General features: G+C 39.2%; 1 protein-coding gene across 3 annotated transcripts in view; it reads right to left on the bottom strand.

The window, feature by feature from the left end:
* Window positions 1-5960: 5960 nt before the first annotated feature.
* SLC16A4 (solute carrier family 16 member 4) overlaps window positions 5961-16391 on the bottom strand; it is a 35036-nt gene continuing 24605 nt past the window's right edge. For all 3 annotated transcript variants that reach the window (XM_003810653.5, XM_003810656.5, XM_003810655.5), the window contains one exon: window positions 5961-13797. In XM_003810653.5, coding sequence (XP_003810701.1) covers window positions 13670-13797 — 128 coding nt within the window. In that variant the 3' untranslated portion in view covers window positions 5961-13669. The remainder of the gene's footprint in view (window positions 13798-16391) is intronic.

The raw sequence follows: 16391 nt of genomic DNA, 5'->3' as shown, positions 1-16391 counted from the left end.
CTCAGCCTCCCAAAGTGTTGGGATTACAGGCATGAGCCACTGCGCCCTGCCTCTAATGAATTTTTATGGGTGATATAGGTGTATGAATGAGCATATGAACAAGTTACTTGAAACTGGGATGGTCAAGAAAGGCTTTACAAAAGAATTTGTTAGAGTAGGACATGGAATGGTGGAGAGAGGTTGGGATGGACGTGTCAGGCAGACAAGCATAAGTAAGAATATAGCAGCTTGTGGATTGATGGGAAAGATAAGATGCAAACTGAAGCCTGGAATACTAGTAAAATGATTGGGTCAACAAAAATAGGGAATCCTGAAGGGTAGGCCAGTTTGAGGGGTGGAGAGTGGAAACAGATCATTTGGGGCACATTGATAGCAGTCATTTATTGACTGTCTACTTCAAGCCAAGGATTCTGCCAAGTACTGTACACACATTGTCTCATTTAAATCTCACCACAGACCATAATTTGACAGTTTAGTGATAGAGCCACAGTTCTAACCAGGCCTTTGTCCCAGCTAAGGCTCTCTTGGTTACCGTACTTGTGGAGGCTAGGAATGAGATTAAAGCTGCAAACCTGAAAAAATGGGCAATGGATTTCAAACTATAGTTTATGAACATTGGCAGTACTTGGGAAACGTACAGGCCCTTGGTACCTCCCTAGACATTCTGGAATTTGTTAGGACCAGCATGACTTAGGAGTCTTTGTTCTTTTACAAACCCCTCAGGTAATTCTGATATATTCTGTGGTCAGTGGGCCATGTGTTGAGCAACACTGGCCCATAGAGAGTAGAGTACTAAGGTAAACTTAGGATAATGTCATATTTGAGGCATGGGAAGAGAAGATGGTGCTGGAAAAAAGCCTAGATAGGAAAAAAAGAATTGTGTTGTCTCAGAAACTGAGAGGAGCTTCTAGAAGATAACTTTAAAGCTGTTGCAGCAGGCAAGGAGAACAAAACTGCAATTGCCATGGAATTTATTACTTAAAATTGCCACTTAAGTAACATAACAGTTTTCTAGTCATGTAATTATTTCTCCAAGAAACTCAATCTAGATTACTATTTAATTTTGCCTCATAACAGTCCTGAAGATGGGCCACTGTTTTGTTTATGAAATGCTAAAGGGACACCAGAAAAGTTTTGTGACTAACTGAAGGATACACAGCCAGGAACTGATTGAGGTATCTTTGAGTTTTCAGATGTCTATCTAAAAATACTGTGACTATAGTCTTAAAATTGAAAGTGATGCTGGGATTGAGTGTGTACACATGAAACTTATTTCCATTAATGGACCATCACCTATATCTACTACTCCTAAGTTATCAATAGGATTGAGACAAAGGCATTATAGGTAAAGTTGAGTGTATCTTTGTCCTGTAAATGATTATTTTGAATTACAGTATCTATACTGCATTTGTGTTTGATAGGTATAGCCAATGAACTATTCAAATATTTGAGTACATATTATATATCAGACATTATTCTAGATCTTGGGAGTGTATTTGTGAAAAAAAAAAAGAGACGTTTGAGACGTTTTTCTCTTTTCTTGTGGAGCTTACAGTCTGATGGAAGAAAGGAGGTGGTAAGCTATAAATTAGGGCCTTTAGGCTCCAGACAAAGGGTTTGGATTGTATTCTAAGTGCTGATTGCTATGGGAAGACATTGTAGGTTTTTAAGCAGAGAGTGATGTGATTTCATCAATATTTGACTACCTGTCTGAGGAAAGTAATAAATTTCCTTCAAATGCCAAAGAAAATAAGTTACTTAGCATTTCACAGATTCTCTGTCAGATTGTAAATATGTTCCTGTTCAGAGATCAGCACTGTTCTTTTATTTAAATACAATAATAAAGATTTTATTTCTTTTTAGGGCTCATAGTTGTTGACCATCCTGAACTTTCAAAGCAGTCTTCCTTCTGAAGATGCCTCATTTTCTGAATATGCTGCTTCATATTTTCTGCTTTCAATAAACTGTCATGACAGTTTCCACTGTAGTCATATATATGACTGATATAACACACTGACCATGCTTTCTATATTTCATAACTTGCAATTTTTCTAGTGATATTTAACCAGACTCCCTTGCTAAAAAATAGTTTAGAGGGTCTTTTTGTGAAATGGCTGTTATCCTATGCAAATAAGATACATGTGTGTATACAGTTTTTAAGTGCTGAATTTATCTGACCTTTCTGAGGTAACCAGCAGATTCCTTTTTACCTAGGAAAAGGACTTAATGAAAAATTTTTATGCATAAGCCTAAGTCATTACACTAGTGTCTGCAATATAATTATTACAGGTAAAATTATTAACACTTTGGGATGCTGTATTCGTATATGTTTTTTATTACACAGTTTAAGACCTATTGGGAAAATTAATGTTTCATAAAATTGATTTTCATTTTAGCATATAGAAATTGACTGTCAGAGGCCAGGCGCAGTGGCTCACGCCTGTAATCCCAGCACTGTGGGAGGCCAAGGTGGTTGGATCATGAGGTCAGGAATTTGAGACCAGCTTGGCCAACATAGTAAAACGTGTCTCTACTAAAAATACAAAAAATTAGCCGGGCATGGTGGCGCATGCCTGTAATCCCAGCTATTCGGGAGGCTGAGGCAGGAGAATCGCTTGAACCCGGGAGGTAGAGGTTGCAGTGAGCCGAGATCACACCATTGCACTCCAGCCCGGGTGACAGTGCGAGACTCCGTCTCAAAAAAAAAAAAAAAAAAAATTGCCTATCAGGCTGGGCGCTGAGTCTTGCACCTGTAATCCCAGCGCTTTGGGAGGCCGAGGTGGGAGGATTGCTTGAGCCCAGGAGTGCAAGACGTATCTCTTTAAAAAAAAAAAAAAAAATTGAGTATCAATAGTTTTACCTAGCTCCCAAGATAAGTATCTTTCTTTCTTTCTTTTTTTGTGATGGAGTCTTGCACTGTCGCCCTGGCTGTAGTGCAATGGCGTGATCTTGGCTCACTGCAACCTCTGCCTCCTGGGTTCAAGCGATTCTCCTGCGTTCAAGCGATTCTCCTGCCTCAGCCTCCGGAGTAGCTGCAATTATAGGTGCCTGCCACCACACCCGGCTAATTTTTTGTATTTTTAGTAGTGTTGGGGTTTCACTCTGTTTGCTAGGCTGGTCTTGAACTCCTGACCTCGTGATCTGCCCACCTTGGCCTCCCAAAGTGCTGGGATTACAGGCATGAGCCATCGCGCCCAGCCTACGATAAGTATCTTAATATATGCCATTTGTGTATATTTATGTACAGAAACACTTCAGTAAACTAGACCCCTTAATTGGAATTTTTCTGCATTCTATGGCAGAGGTCTCAACTCTGGCTGTACAATGGAATCACCTGAGGAACTTTAATACCAATGACTGGGGCCCACTCTCAGAGATTCATATAAATTGATGTAGATTGGGTGGGTTTCTGCAAAGGCCCAGTTTTGTTGTCATTTTGTTTTAAGTGCTCCCAGGTGATTGTAAGGTGCAGTCAGGGTTGACAACCACTGCTCTAGAGACACATTTTATACCTACAAACACACACAATCAGCCTTTTAAGGATTGCTTGAAAATCAAAACACAAAACTTTGAGAATGTAATTTGGGTTCAGTACAGTATGTATATTGCTCGGTCTTCTAGAATCTGTTATTGAAGTGTGGTCCTCAGACCAACAGCATTAGTCTCAGCCGGAAGCTTATTAGAAATGCAGAATTGCAGGGCCTTATCCCAAACCCACTGAATGGAACAAGATCCTCAGGTGATTTGTACATATATAAGTTTGAGAAGCAGTACTTTAGATGTAGATATAAATGTTCTGTGTGATAAAAATTGATAATTAGAATCTTCTTCCATGTGCATAGGATTCTCAGATTTGTGCATTAGTCAGTGACATTTACTATAAAGCATTTTTAAAAATACTTTCAACAAGAAAAGTGGAACAAAGTAGTTCTTACTTAGTGAGCCTCAGGTGACCAGAAAATTACCAGAGGTCTCTGTCACCAAGGTAGGGGAAAGGGTTACTGTTTTGCCTATCCTAGTTGGTTGGTTCTTGATTACTTTGCTCTGCTTATCTCTTTTCTTGCCTTCCCATTCTATCCTCGTCACCTGTCTTCTTTATGAGTTAGAAAATGTTACTTTTTTACAAGTACAGGTGCAGATATTGGAGACACTCTGCTAATAGGTGCCGCAGGATTTAGGAAATTTGGTAGTAGTAGGTTTAGAGCTTTCTGTGAGGGGATAGATATGGGCAGGATTGAGGAATGGTTCCTAATTGCCTTTGTTTCTTAAGTGTAGTATACTAACTTCATAAATCAATTTTCCTTACATAACAAGAATCAAATACCTATTAAAGTACACAGTGACAAATAATGTATTAAGATTCATATGTATTGAATGGTTCAGTATGAATGCTCAGAGACAAATAATGTATTAAGATTCATGTATTAAAGGGAATGGTTCAATATGAATGTTCAGATAGTACTCTAAATTGCAGTGTATCAAATTAGGTTCAGGAATGACATTTTTACCTTTTTTTTTTTTTTTTTTTTTTTTTTGAGACAGTGTCTCACTCTTGTCACCCAGACTGGAGTGCAGTGGTACAATCTCCGCTCACTGCAACCTCCACCTCCAGGGCTTAAGTGATCCTCCCACCTCAACCTCCCAAGTAGCTGGGACTATAGGCATGCACCACACTGGGTAATTTTTGTATTTTAATTAGAGGCAGAGTTTCACTATGTCACCCAGGCTGGTCTTGAACTCCTGGACTCAAGCAATCCACCTGCCTCAGCCTCCCAAAGTGCTAGAATTACAAGCATGAGTCACTGCGCATGGCCAGGAATGACTTTTTTTTTTTTTTTTTTTTTTTTGTTGAGACAGAGTCTTGCACTGTTGTTCAGGCTGGAATGCAGTGGCACCATCTCGGCTCACTGCAACCTCCGCCTCCCAGGTTCAGGTGATTATCCTTCCTCAGCCTCCCGAGTAGCTGGGACTACAAGCATGAGCCACCAAGCCTGGATAATTTTTGTATTTTTAGTAGAGATGGGGTTTCGCCATGTTGGCCAGGCTGGTCTTGAACTCCTGACCTCCTGCCTCGGCCTCCCAAAGCGCTAGGATTGCAGGCATGAGCCACTGTACCCGGCCTGATACTTTTAATATGTAAGTTTTTCATACTCAGAGGCACATGAAGAGATAAAATAATGTGTAAATTTTTATGATAAAAGAATCTCAAATACATTCACCAGGCAACCATGTGGATTTCAATTGAAAAATTGTACTCAATCCCACAATTTTAAAATTTCTAAATTGGTATATGTGACTTAGAGGGATTTTTTTTCATCAAGCACAACAATGCCAACGTCTCTAGAAGACTTTTCAAAGGTTCATTTGTAATTTATAGATTTCTCCTAGAAATGAGAGGTTTTTAGTGGAGACTTAACCTATGTCATCATTTCTCCTGACAAATTTCATTTGTGAAGTTTACCCTTTGCAGTGCTGTAACCTTACTGAAAGTTCGCTCCACAAAAGGAATGGATTCATCTGAACTTTAAGGTTTAGTGAATGAAACTACTTTATAATGTATGAGTGCTTTTTTCCTTTAATATAGTAGTTTAAAAGGGTTTTGGACCTTCAGAGACACCCTCTCTTCTGTTTGCTGCTCCTTAATTTTAGTAAAGTCTGAAGCCCTAATAAAAATTTTTTTAACATGTGGTGTTAGATCTCCCTCCTCAATTTTTTTTAAAGCCAATTTTAAAGGGAGCATTTCTAAGTACAGTAATTGGTTAAACATCTTTTTTCCCCCTGGGTTTCTTTTTAGGAACTACTGACAAAAACCTATAGTCGACTTTGGGATCTGACTTTATTATTCAGCAACTCAAAGATGAGTTCTAATTGGCAGACTTCTGGCACTGGCACTTGTCCTCCTGTTTCTATAGAAACTGGGTTGGAAGTCAGAGCTGCACAAAGGGAAAGGGTAAGTTTCTTTTAATTCCATATTTATAAACCCATATCTTATTAACTGTGACATGTTGTCAGTTTTCACATAAGAATATACATCCTCGAACTAGAACTCAAATATGTGCTACTGATTTTCACTTGAGTGGAAACTGACATCAGGTCACTAAATATAATAGGAGGGTTTAAATATGGATTTATTTTTCTTGTGACTGACTTCACATTTCTTGAAGCAGTGAACTCAATGTCAATTCGCACTTTCAGCTATTTTTAATTTGGGGGTCATAAAATTGTTTTTTATTATCTTAGATCTTATTCTCTTGTACTTCTCTGGTAAGTGAAAATTGGAAGGACATTTTGAAAGTCTGCATGGATTATAAAATCTTGTTGTAGCGAAGTCTGATTCTTCTTTCCATTATAAAGTACTATACTACTGATCAGTTTTTTTAGTCTCTCTACTCTCTTAGCCAAGCAGGATGAGTTCGTCTGTTGGGGCACATACATTTGTTTTCACCTGGGCAGACACCCATTATTTGTAGAACCTAAGACACCTGCCAGTTGGTGAGTCATCTTATTGCTATGGCTTCAGAGGACTGCTGTACAGCTGGAGTATTTAGGCTTGAAATTGTTTGATTAGGTATGATAAGCACATTCCTCTAATTTACAGGTTGCCATATATAGGTAACTTATATTGAACTGTGACTAGTTTTGAGGTAGTGGAAGGAAGGTAATATTTGCTGTTGCTCTTTAAAAGTTGTCTCACTTATTTCCTTGGTCCTGGCGTACTACCCTTAAGGGATGGACTTACTTTTTTCCTGCTAAAAGACATAAGATTGGTTGACAAGTCAAAGGGTGGAACACCTTGCCATTACTTCTGCTCAATTTGTCACTTTTAAAAATAGTTTAAAAGCTGGAAGCTTGTCAATAGGAAAAGTAAACTCATTTTAAAAAATTTTCACAAGGCAAATAATTAATGCCTTAAAGTGGCTTCTTTTTAAAAATTTAATTTAATTAATTCTACTCTGATGAATTCTCATTAAAAGTGTTGTATGCCTCCTTTGTTGGTTTCTGTTTTGCTCATTAGTGCTTGCACGAGGTAAAAATAGAAATGAATTTGTGGATTTTTTTTTGTTTGTTTGGAAGGTGGCTAGAAAAAACTTTAGTCTTTCGTTGTGTGCTATCAAGTATTCAGATGTATTCTCCACTACTTAATAAGGAGTAGCCAACTCATCCTGGCTTTAAAACTGAAAGTTCTATGTCTCAAGAACTCCTTTGTTTCTGTCTAGACCCAGACAGTCACCCTAATCCTAGTTCACTCTCTGTATCCCTAAAAAGGCCTCACTAAGTTGTTATTGATTATCATTTTGAATGGAAGGAGATTTCATAATATACTAGCTTCTGTTGGAATGTATCAGGGATTAGGTTGTTTATTTTTATTTTTATTTATTTTTTGGGGGTTCGGAGTCTCGTTCTGTCTCCCAGGCTGGAGTGCAGTGGTGCCATTTCGGCTCTCTGCAACCTCCACCTCCCAGGTTCAAGTGATTCTCCTATCTCAGCCTCCTGAGTAGCTGGGATTACAGGCGCCCACCACCATGCCTGGCTAATTTTTGTATTTTTAGTAGAGACGGGGTTTCACCATGATGGCCAGGCTGGTTTCGAACTCCTGAGCTCAAGTGATCCACCCGCCTCGGCCTCCCAAAGTGCCAGGATTTCAGGCGCGAGCCACCATGCCTGGCCCCAGGTACTTTTTTCAAGAAATGACTTGTCTCTGATCCTAAGTCATGCCAGTCTAATTCTCACAGAAATAAAACATGAAGAATTTTAAATGGATTTTAAAAGTTGCTTTCAAGCACTTTAGTTATTTTTTGTTTGTGTATATGTTAAGACCATAGATGACAAATGTGAAACAATTGAGTAGATATTTGTGGCAAATGAGTAGCCACATGAGGCAAATATATAGATATAAAGCCTCATACAAGGTGATTCTGGCTTAAGAGAAACACTCAAGGCTTTTAAAAAGTATTGGGCTTTGGGCCAGGTGTGGTGGCTCATGCCTGTAATCCCAGCACTTTGGGAACCTGAATCGAGGATCACTTGAACTCGAGTTAAAGACCAGCCTGGGTGATGTGGCGAAACTCCGTCTCTACTAAAAATACAAAAATTTAGCCAGGTGTGGTGGTGTGCACCTGTAGTCCCAGCTACTCTGGAGGCTGAGGGAGTCTGGGGCAGGAGAATTGCTCGAGCCTGGGAGACAGGTTGCACTGAGCTGATATTGCGCCACTGCGCTAGAGCCCAGGCAACATGAGTGAAACCCTGTCTCAATAAAAAGTATTGGGCTTTGGTTTTATATGAGGTCTTCAGAGAAACCACCGTCCAAGTTTTGCACTGTGTCTCTCTTAAAAACAATTAAAATAATAGTATATGATTTTTTTCCTCACATGGAAAAAGCTGATTTTACAGTTAGACAAATGTATTTACTAAACATATTTTGCAAACAGGACATAACACATACCTCAATTATTTGAAAAAAATCACAAAAGTATGATTTCAGTCCATATAAGTATAATTGCTTTTAATAAAGTTAAACTCCTAGAGAATCATTAAAGAAGAAAAGCCAGGGGCCACGAGCTAATTAATCAGCACCAGTAATTAGGTTTTAAAATTGGCTTTGTTAAGGGCTAGCTTTAAGCAAATAACTTGTTCTTAATTGCCTTTGTTCCTTATATATAAAATAGAAATAATAATAATACTTATCCATACTTTGTCACAGAATTAACGTGATGATAATGAAGTAATAGATGGGAAAGAACTCCAAATAGTTAACAGTACCGTAAGGTAGAGTTTTAGTGTCAGAAATAGTATTTTACAATGACATATATGGACAATTCCTTCTTTTATAATGATGGAAATATCCTAACAGTTCTAAACATAACCCAAGAAGTAGCAGAGAAGAAAGTATACTGAAGTATACTGAACTTTTATGTTCAAATTACAATAGCTCTACTAGATATGTGTGTGTATTTTAAGGCTTACAATTTGTAAACACTCCAACTATTAATAATAACGTATTAAGGAATTATAAGTGGCCCTGTACGTAGGCATTATTTTCTCTTTAATCAGGTTCACTGAGTATTGGGAGACCTAAGAAAGTTAATTATCTTAACACAACTACATTATTATTGCATTGTAGCAGATGTATTTTGTGGTTTTAATTTTGACGGAGGTGGAGGATGGGGGGTGGTTCTTAGGTACTTTGCATATTTGCATTCTCTTTTTTTTTTTTTTTTTGAGACGGAGTCTTGCTCTGTCGTCCAGGCTGGAGTGCAGTGGCACGATCATAGCTCACGGCAGCCTCCACCACCTGGGCTCAAGTGATCTTCCTGCCTCAGCCCCCCGAGTAGCTTGACTACAGGCGTGTGCCACCCTGTCCAGCTAATTTTAAACAATTTTTTGTAGAGATGGGGCTCACTGTGTTGCCCAGGCTGGTCTTGAACTCCTGATCACTCAAGTGATCCTCCCACCGCAGCCTCCCAAAGTGCCAGGATTACAGGTGTGAGCCACCTGGCCCGCATTCTCCTTTTTGTTTCAATACAGACATTAAAATTTTAGGCCAATTTGAGTTAGATTTTTATTATAACTGCTTTCAATTAAATCAGCTTCATAATCTGTTGATACTGCCAAGAAGCCAGAGTAATATAAAGGAGAAAGAGTAGGGTTTTGTGTTAGATTGTGTTTGAATTATTACTCCACTACTCACTGGGTATTTAATTTCTTTGACCTTCAGGCTGGGCACGGTGGCTCATGCCTGTAATCCCAGCATTTGGAGAGGCCCAGGTGGGCAAATCACCTGAGGTCAGGAGTTCAAGACCAGCCTGGCCAACATGGCAAAACCACATCTCTACTAAAAGTACAAAAATTAGCTGGGCCTGGTGGCGGGCGTCTGTAATCCCAGCTACTTGGGAGGCTGAGGCATGAAAATTGCTTGAACCCGGGAGGTGGAGGTTGCAGTGAGCCCAGATCATGTCATTGCACTCTAGCCTGGGTGACAAGAGTGAAACTCCATCTCAAATAAAACTGAATTATTTTAAAAAATAATAATTTATTTGACCTTCAGTTTCTTCATTTGTAGAATGGGCATCATAGTGTGGTATCTCTATCTGCTTCTGAAGGTTATCATGAAGACTAAATAGGATATTTGTCAGCTGGGTGCGGTGGCTCACACCTGTATTCCCAGCACTTTGGGAGGCTGACACGGGAGATTCACTTGAGCCTAGGAGTTCTAGACCAGCCTGGGCAACATGGCAAAACCCCGTCTCTACCAAAAATACAAAACTTTGCCAGGCATGGTGCACGTCTGAGGTCCCAGCTACTTGGGAGGCTGAGGTGGGAGGATCACTGGAGCCCAGGAAGTAGAGGCTGCAGTGATCTGTGATTGTGCCACTGCACACCAGCCTGGGTAACAGAGCGAGACCTGGTCTCAAATAAAAATTTTTTGAAAGAAAATTATTTTTTTAAAAAAGGTATGTGTCTACCTCAGTAACTGGTGTATTATTAGATGTTGAAGTGAAGTTATTCACCACCCTACTGCCCCAAGCGCACTTACTCATATGTAAGTTGTGTAATATTTGTTTCCTCTTTGTTTTATGGAATCTCTTGAGGGGGAAGAAAAAATCAGCAACTATTATGCTTTTCTTGAAACTCCATATATAGCTGGGATGATATTCCTGCATTATGGATTCCTAGAAATGTTTTATATGGCATCTTATTGTCCACAAAAATGACAACATAGCAGTAAATGAACAGGAACATCATAAGTTAATTGTTAATATGATGAACGCGTTAGTTATAGAAGTCGTTAGCTTTCTGTAGTCTTGGGATTCAGGCTTTCTTAATTCACACCACCCAGGTTTAGAGGGCCTATTACTATTGAGTAGGATAAAGAACTTCTCTGTTGCATGAGATTCATAAAACCTAAGAATTCAATTTGGAGTTCTTTAGTTGGTCCCACTTAAAATGTACAGCTTGCTTAGCTAGGAGGAAGGATCAGGTTGCTCTAGGTAGTTGAAGTCCCTTTTAAAAATAATTGCTACTCTAAAGAGAAGGAGGAATTAATGAAAGTGGTTCATAAAATCATTGATTTCTTTTATCTTTTGTTTTGACATGAAAGCAGAATGGACATTAGCAGCTACTATATATGAAGGGCATTTTGCCTGGTATAAGTATATTTTCTTTTTCTTTTTTTTTTTTTTTTGAGACGGAGTCTCGCTCTGTTGCCCAGGCTGGAGTGCAGTGGCATGATCTCACTGCCACCTCCGCCTCCCGGGTTCAAGCGATTCTCCTGCCTCAGCCTCCTAAGTAGCTGGGACTACAGGCATGCGACACTGTGCCCAGCTAATTTTTGTATTTTTAGTAGAGACAGAGTTTCACCATGTTGGCTAGGCTGGTCTTGAACTCTTGACCTCAAGTGATCCACCCGCCTCAGCTCTCAAAGTGCTAGGATTGAAGGTGTGAGCAACCATGCCCGGCACAAGTATATTTTCATGGGTTTAGTCCTCACAGTATATCTGTGAGGTAGGTTGGTGGTATTTTCATTTTACAGAGCAGGAAATTGGGTCTCAGATAAGTTAATTTTAAGTAACTTTCATGAGGGCATATGGTAACAAGTGGCAGAGCTGATATTTATTATTAGTTAACTATTTTTGCTGTTTGTATGTGTAAGGGGTGGTTTTTTTTCATATTTTCTTACATGTAAAATGTAAAAATATTAGACATCCACATCTAAATGTAAAAATGACATTTCTTTTTTTTTAAGTCAGAAAACCAGTTTTCTTTTTTCTTTTGCTTTAGTCAGAAAGCCATAAAAACCATATTTAAATAGGATCAACTACTGTTTTTTAACATAACTGAGATTTGAACCGAGATTAATTTGGTTCCAAAGCTTATGCTAGGCCTTGGAGAATACAAAGATGAATGAAACCCCATTCATCTTGTTGATCTTGCAGACTAATGGAAAGGATTGACATGTGAGTTCATGTAGTACTCTGTTAAAAGTTAGATAGGATTCCAGATGAGAATGACAATGCTGGGGAAGATTTTTCCAAAGGAGGTAGCCTTTGAGTGAGTCAGATAGTGAAAAGTGAAATGGTGCCTGGTAGAGAAGGCATACATAGGCAGTGACAGGGTATGGAGCTAAAACCAGTCTTCTAGAGTTTTTCTCTGTAAGTTGTTAATAGACATTTTAAAGCAGAGAGGAATGGAAGAGTGGAATAACGATGATGGTAATAGTTTAAGAAGCATTTTGGACCAGGCATGGAGGCTCACGCCTGTAATCCCACCATTTTGGGAGGCCGAGGCGGGTGGATCACTTGAGGTCAGGAGTTTGAGACCAGTCTGGCCAAGATGGTGAAACCCTGTCTCTCTTAAAAATAACAAAAATTAGCTGGGCATGGTGGCCGATGCCGGTGATCCCAGCTGCTTGGGAGGCTGAGGCAGGAGAATAGCTTGAACTCTGGAGGCGGAGTTTGCAGTGAGCCGAGATCATACCACTGCACTCCAGCCTGGGCGACAGAGTGAGACCCTGTCTCAAAAAAAAAAAAAAAAAAAAAAGCATTCAGAAGGAGATGCTAAGGGAGGTTGGTGGTATAAGAAACATCTTTTAATTTAAACATATTTCCTATTAAAACCACCTATTCAACTTTCATGTAAATCTTGTAAAGAGACGTTTCAATATTTAGTGTGAATATTTTGTTAATTAGATGTACCAGAAAAATAACGCTTTGATGGGCAAAATTGCTGTTCAGATGATCTTGAAATAAAGAAGTTTTTAAAGCAATTTTTATATACTTTTTATTATTTAGCAATACATGTTTATCATAGAAATTTAAGAACCTAAGTAATACAAAGAAAGTAAGGATTACCTTTAATTAAGAACCTAAGTAATACAAAGAAAGTAAGGATTACCTTTAATCAATAAACAAAGATAAACTTTTGGAGGGAGCATATACCATTCCAGTCACTAAGTAAGGTTTTAATATTCAGATTCCAGAATTCTGATCAATCAATGGCTATGTTTCACACTTCTTTAAATTAAAAAATTTTCTATCTTTACATATTTTAGTGACTGAATTACCATGGCGTAATTGAGAGTTTGGATTTATTATGGTACATTCCGATTTCTATTTAATACATAAGGCACCTGATTAAAATTTTAGCCTATTTGGTTAAATACTAACAATACAGGTTGCTATTACTCTTGTCTTACTACCAATTAGACATTTCTCAGAATGCTAAAGCAAGAAGGAACCTTAAAAACTTATCTGGCCGCGCCCAGTGGCTCATGCCTGTAATCCCAGCACTTTGGAGGACAAGGCGGGCGGATCACGATGTCAGGAGATGGAGACCATCCTGGCTAACATGGTGAAACCCCGCCTCTACTAAAAATACAAAAAATTAGCTGGGTGTGGTGGCGTGTGCCTGTAGTCCCAGCTACTTGGGAGGCTGAGGCAGGAGAATCCCTTGAACCCAGGAGGCGGAGATTACAGTGAGCCGAGATTGCGCTACTGCACTCCAGCCTGGGCAAAAGAGCGAGACTCCGTCTCAAAAAAAAAAAAAAAAAAATTGTTTTCCTTCTCATGTTACAAATGTAGATGCGATGTGTTTCTTTCAAGCTTTTGTTTCCAATGACATTAGTTTAGGTTTTCTTTCGTTTAGCTCTCACTTGATTGCAGTCTTCTTTCTTTCAGGTCAGACTGTTTTTCCATCTTTCGGCCAATGGTACAAAAAAAAAGGAAACTGAAGAGAGGAGATAGCATATGCCAGAGAAGTAGAAAGAGCCATTGTATGTCTGGGTATAATCATATAACCAGCCTGGAAGGAAGGAATGATTTCTGTTAGGGAAGGAAATTTTGCCATTAGTAACTCTCAGCCATGAATAGCTCCTCAAAGCAAGGAGCCTCCTGTATTGTGACCCATTTGAATTTAGTGAAGCTTCTTAGCTGCCCTATTTTTCACTGATGAAGTTGAATCAGCTCCACCTGAGTTAGGGACTTACACCATCTCCAATCTTACAGTGGAAGTTGGAGAAAATTAGGAACACATACCATTTTATTTTACCATGAATTTTATTACAAGACCACTATTATGAAGAAAATAATCATAAATTATTGTTTTCCAAAGAAAAAAAGAAGTGATAATAATCAGTTTTCTTTTTTTTCCTTTACTAAACAAAGACTTGAGTACTTACTATATTCCTGTTAATATTGCTAGGTGTTGAGGATACACTAGTGAGCCAAAACAGATACGGTCCTTGCCCTCACAGAACTTTAGTGGGGGAGATAGGTACCAACCACATAAATAATATGTGATAAGTGCTATGAAGGGAAGGTGCAGGAGGCTATCAGAATATATGAGAAGGAACTGACTGCTTGATCACATGAGTTAAACAATGACAAGTTCCCCCCTGAAATCTAAATGCTTTTTTTTTTTTTTTTGAGACAGAGGCTTGCTTTGTCACCCAGGTTGGAGTGGTGTAGTGGCACGATCTCTGCTTTGCTTACTGCAACCTCCACCTCCTGGGTTCAAGCAGTTCTCCTGCCTCAGCCTCCCAAGTAGCTGGGATTACAGGTGCCCGCCACCACACCCGGCTAATTTTTGTGTTTTTAGTAGAGACGGAGTTTCGCCATGTTGGCCAGGGTGGTCTTGAACTCCTGACCTCCAGTGATCCGCCTACCTCGGCCTCCCAAAGTGCTGGGATTATAAGGTGAGCCACTGCGCCTGGTCCTAAGTGCTTTTTAAAAGCGTAAGTTGGAGGGTCTTCAAAGTCTTTTGGCTAATGGCACATACTAAAACTTAAGCGAAACACTTTTTTTTTTTTTTTTTTTAACTGAGTAGGTGATAGCAAAGAATATTTATGCTAAGGCACATCATTGCAAAAGTCAACACTGAAAAGAGCAAATAATGTCCTTAGTATTATCATGACAATAATTTTGGCCTCCTGGACTTCCTAAAGGGTCTCAAGGATCTCTGGGGGTCTGTTGACCTCACTTTGAGAAGTTCTTTTCTAAAGTATAGTATGTATATTATATCTGATCACTTATTCAAGAAATTTCAGTGCTGTATGGCAGCACAGGTCTGGGTTTCAGGGATATACCCCTGAACAAAATAGATGAAAATATCTGCCCTCATGGAGCTTACATTGTGTCTTTGATTTTTCCCTTCTATCTTAGATCATGATGCCTCACTGGATATGTAGAGTATACCCTCCCCCACCTTTTTCTTCTGGTCTGCTTGTCTCATCTCCTCTTTGTTCTGTTATGGACAAAGAGGAGATGAGACAAGCAGACCAGAAAAAATTGACTTAATTTATTTTTGTTTTATAGCTCTGTGTTTCCTATTGTTAATGTAAAAAATAAGTGAATAGAATGTTTTATAACCTCTTAAGTTCAACTAACTTTAAGTTGCTTTTTACTTACTGACTCCTGTTTGATTAGTGACCTCTATTAAATGTTTCTTGGAGTTACTGGAGTGAAAACAACTGGACAAGTCTTTGTGTTATGTTGATTGTTATTGACCTATAGATCTCTAAGAAATAGGTGACTAGTCTCTGAACTCTTGTAGACATTTCTAGAAAGGAAGGAGTATAGAAGGTAGCAGTCCTTACCCTCCCATCCCTTGTCATTCTTGCCTTAGTCCTGCCAACACAGCAAATGTATTAGAGTGTATGTGTCTGTGTATGTATATGTGTATATATAAAACCTGTGAATTATAAAATAGTGGTCTCAGAAGTAACACCCTGGGGAAAGACTAGGAATTCTTGGACAAAAAGGTAGACAGTGCTACTAAAATGTCAGGTAGCACAGCTAAAAATAGTAAAAATGGATTGAAGAGAAAAACTGTTTATAAGCCTTTTCTTTCTTTTCTTTTCTTTTTTTAAAATTTCTTGTAGAGACTGGATCTAAGTTACCCACGCTAGTCTCAAATTCCTGGCCCCAAGTCATCCTCCTGCATTGGCCTCCCAAAGTGCTGGGATTACAGGTGTGAGCCATCATGCCGACCAAGCCTTTCATTTTACACACACACACACACACACACACACTCTTTCTCTCTCACTCACTCACTTTTTTTTTTGTTTTTTGAGACAGAGCCTCGCTCTGTCGCCCAGGCTGGAGTGAGTTGCGCAATCTCGGCTCACTGCAACCTCCGACCCGCAGGTTCAAGTGATTCTCTTGCCTCAGCCTCATGAGTTGCTGGGATTATAGGTGCCTACCACCACACCCGGCTCATTTTTTTTGGATTTTTAGTAGAGATGGGGTTTCGCCATGTTGGCCAGGTTGGTCTCAAACTCCTGATCTCAGGTGATCCGCCTGCCTCAGCCTTCTAAAGTGCTTGGATTTCACTCACTCTTAGAATGCTGTTTCTGAAACATTAAGTATTAAAATATAGTCATGTGGCACATAACAGGA

Source organism: Pan paniscus, chromosome 1, assembly GCF_029289425.2.
Source record: "Pan paniscus chromosome 1, NHGRI_mPanPan1-v2.0_pri, whole genome shotgun sequence".
In the NCBI taxonomy this organism is placed as follows: Eukaryota; Metazoa; Chordata; class Mammalia; order Primates; family Hominidae; genus Pan; species Pan paniscus.
This window is presented reverse-complemented; position numbering and strand designations above follow the sequence as displayed.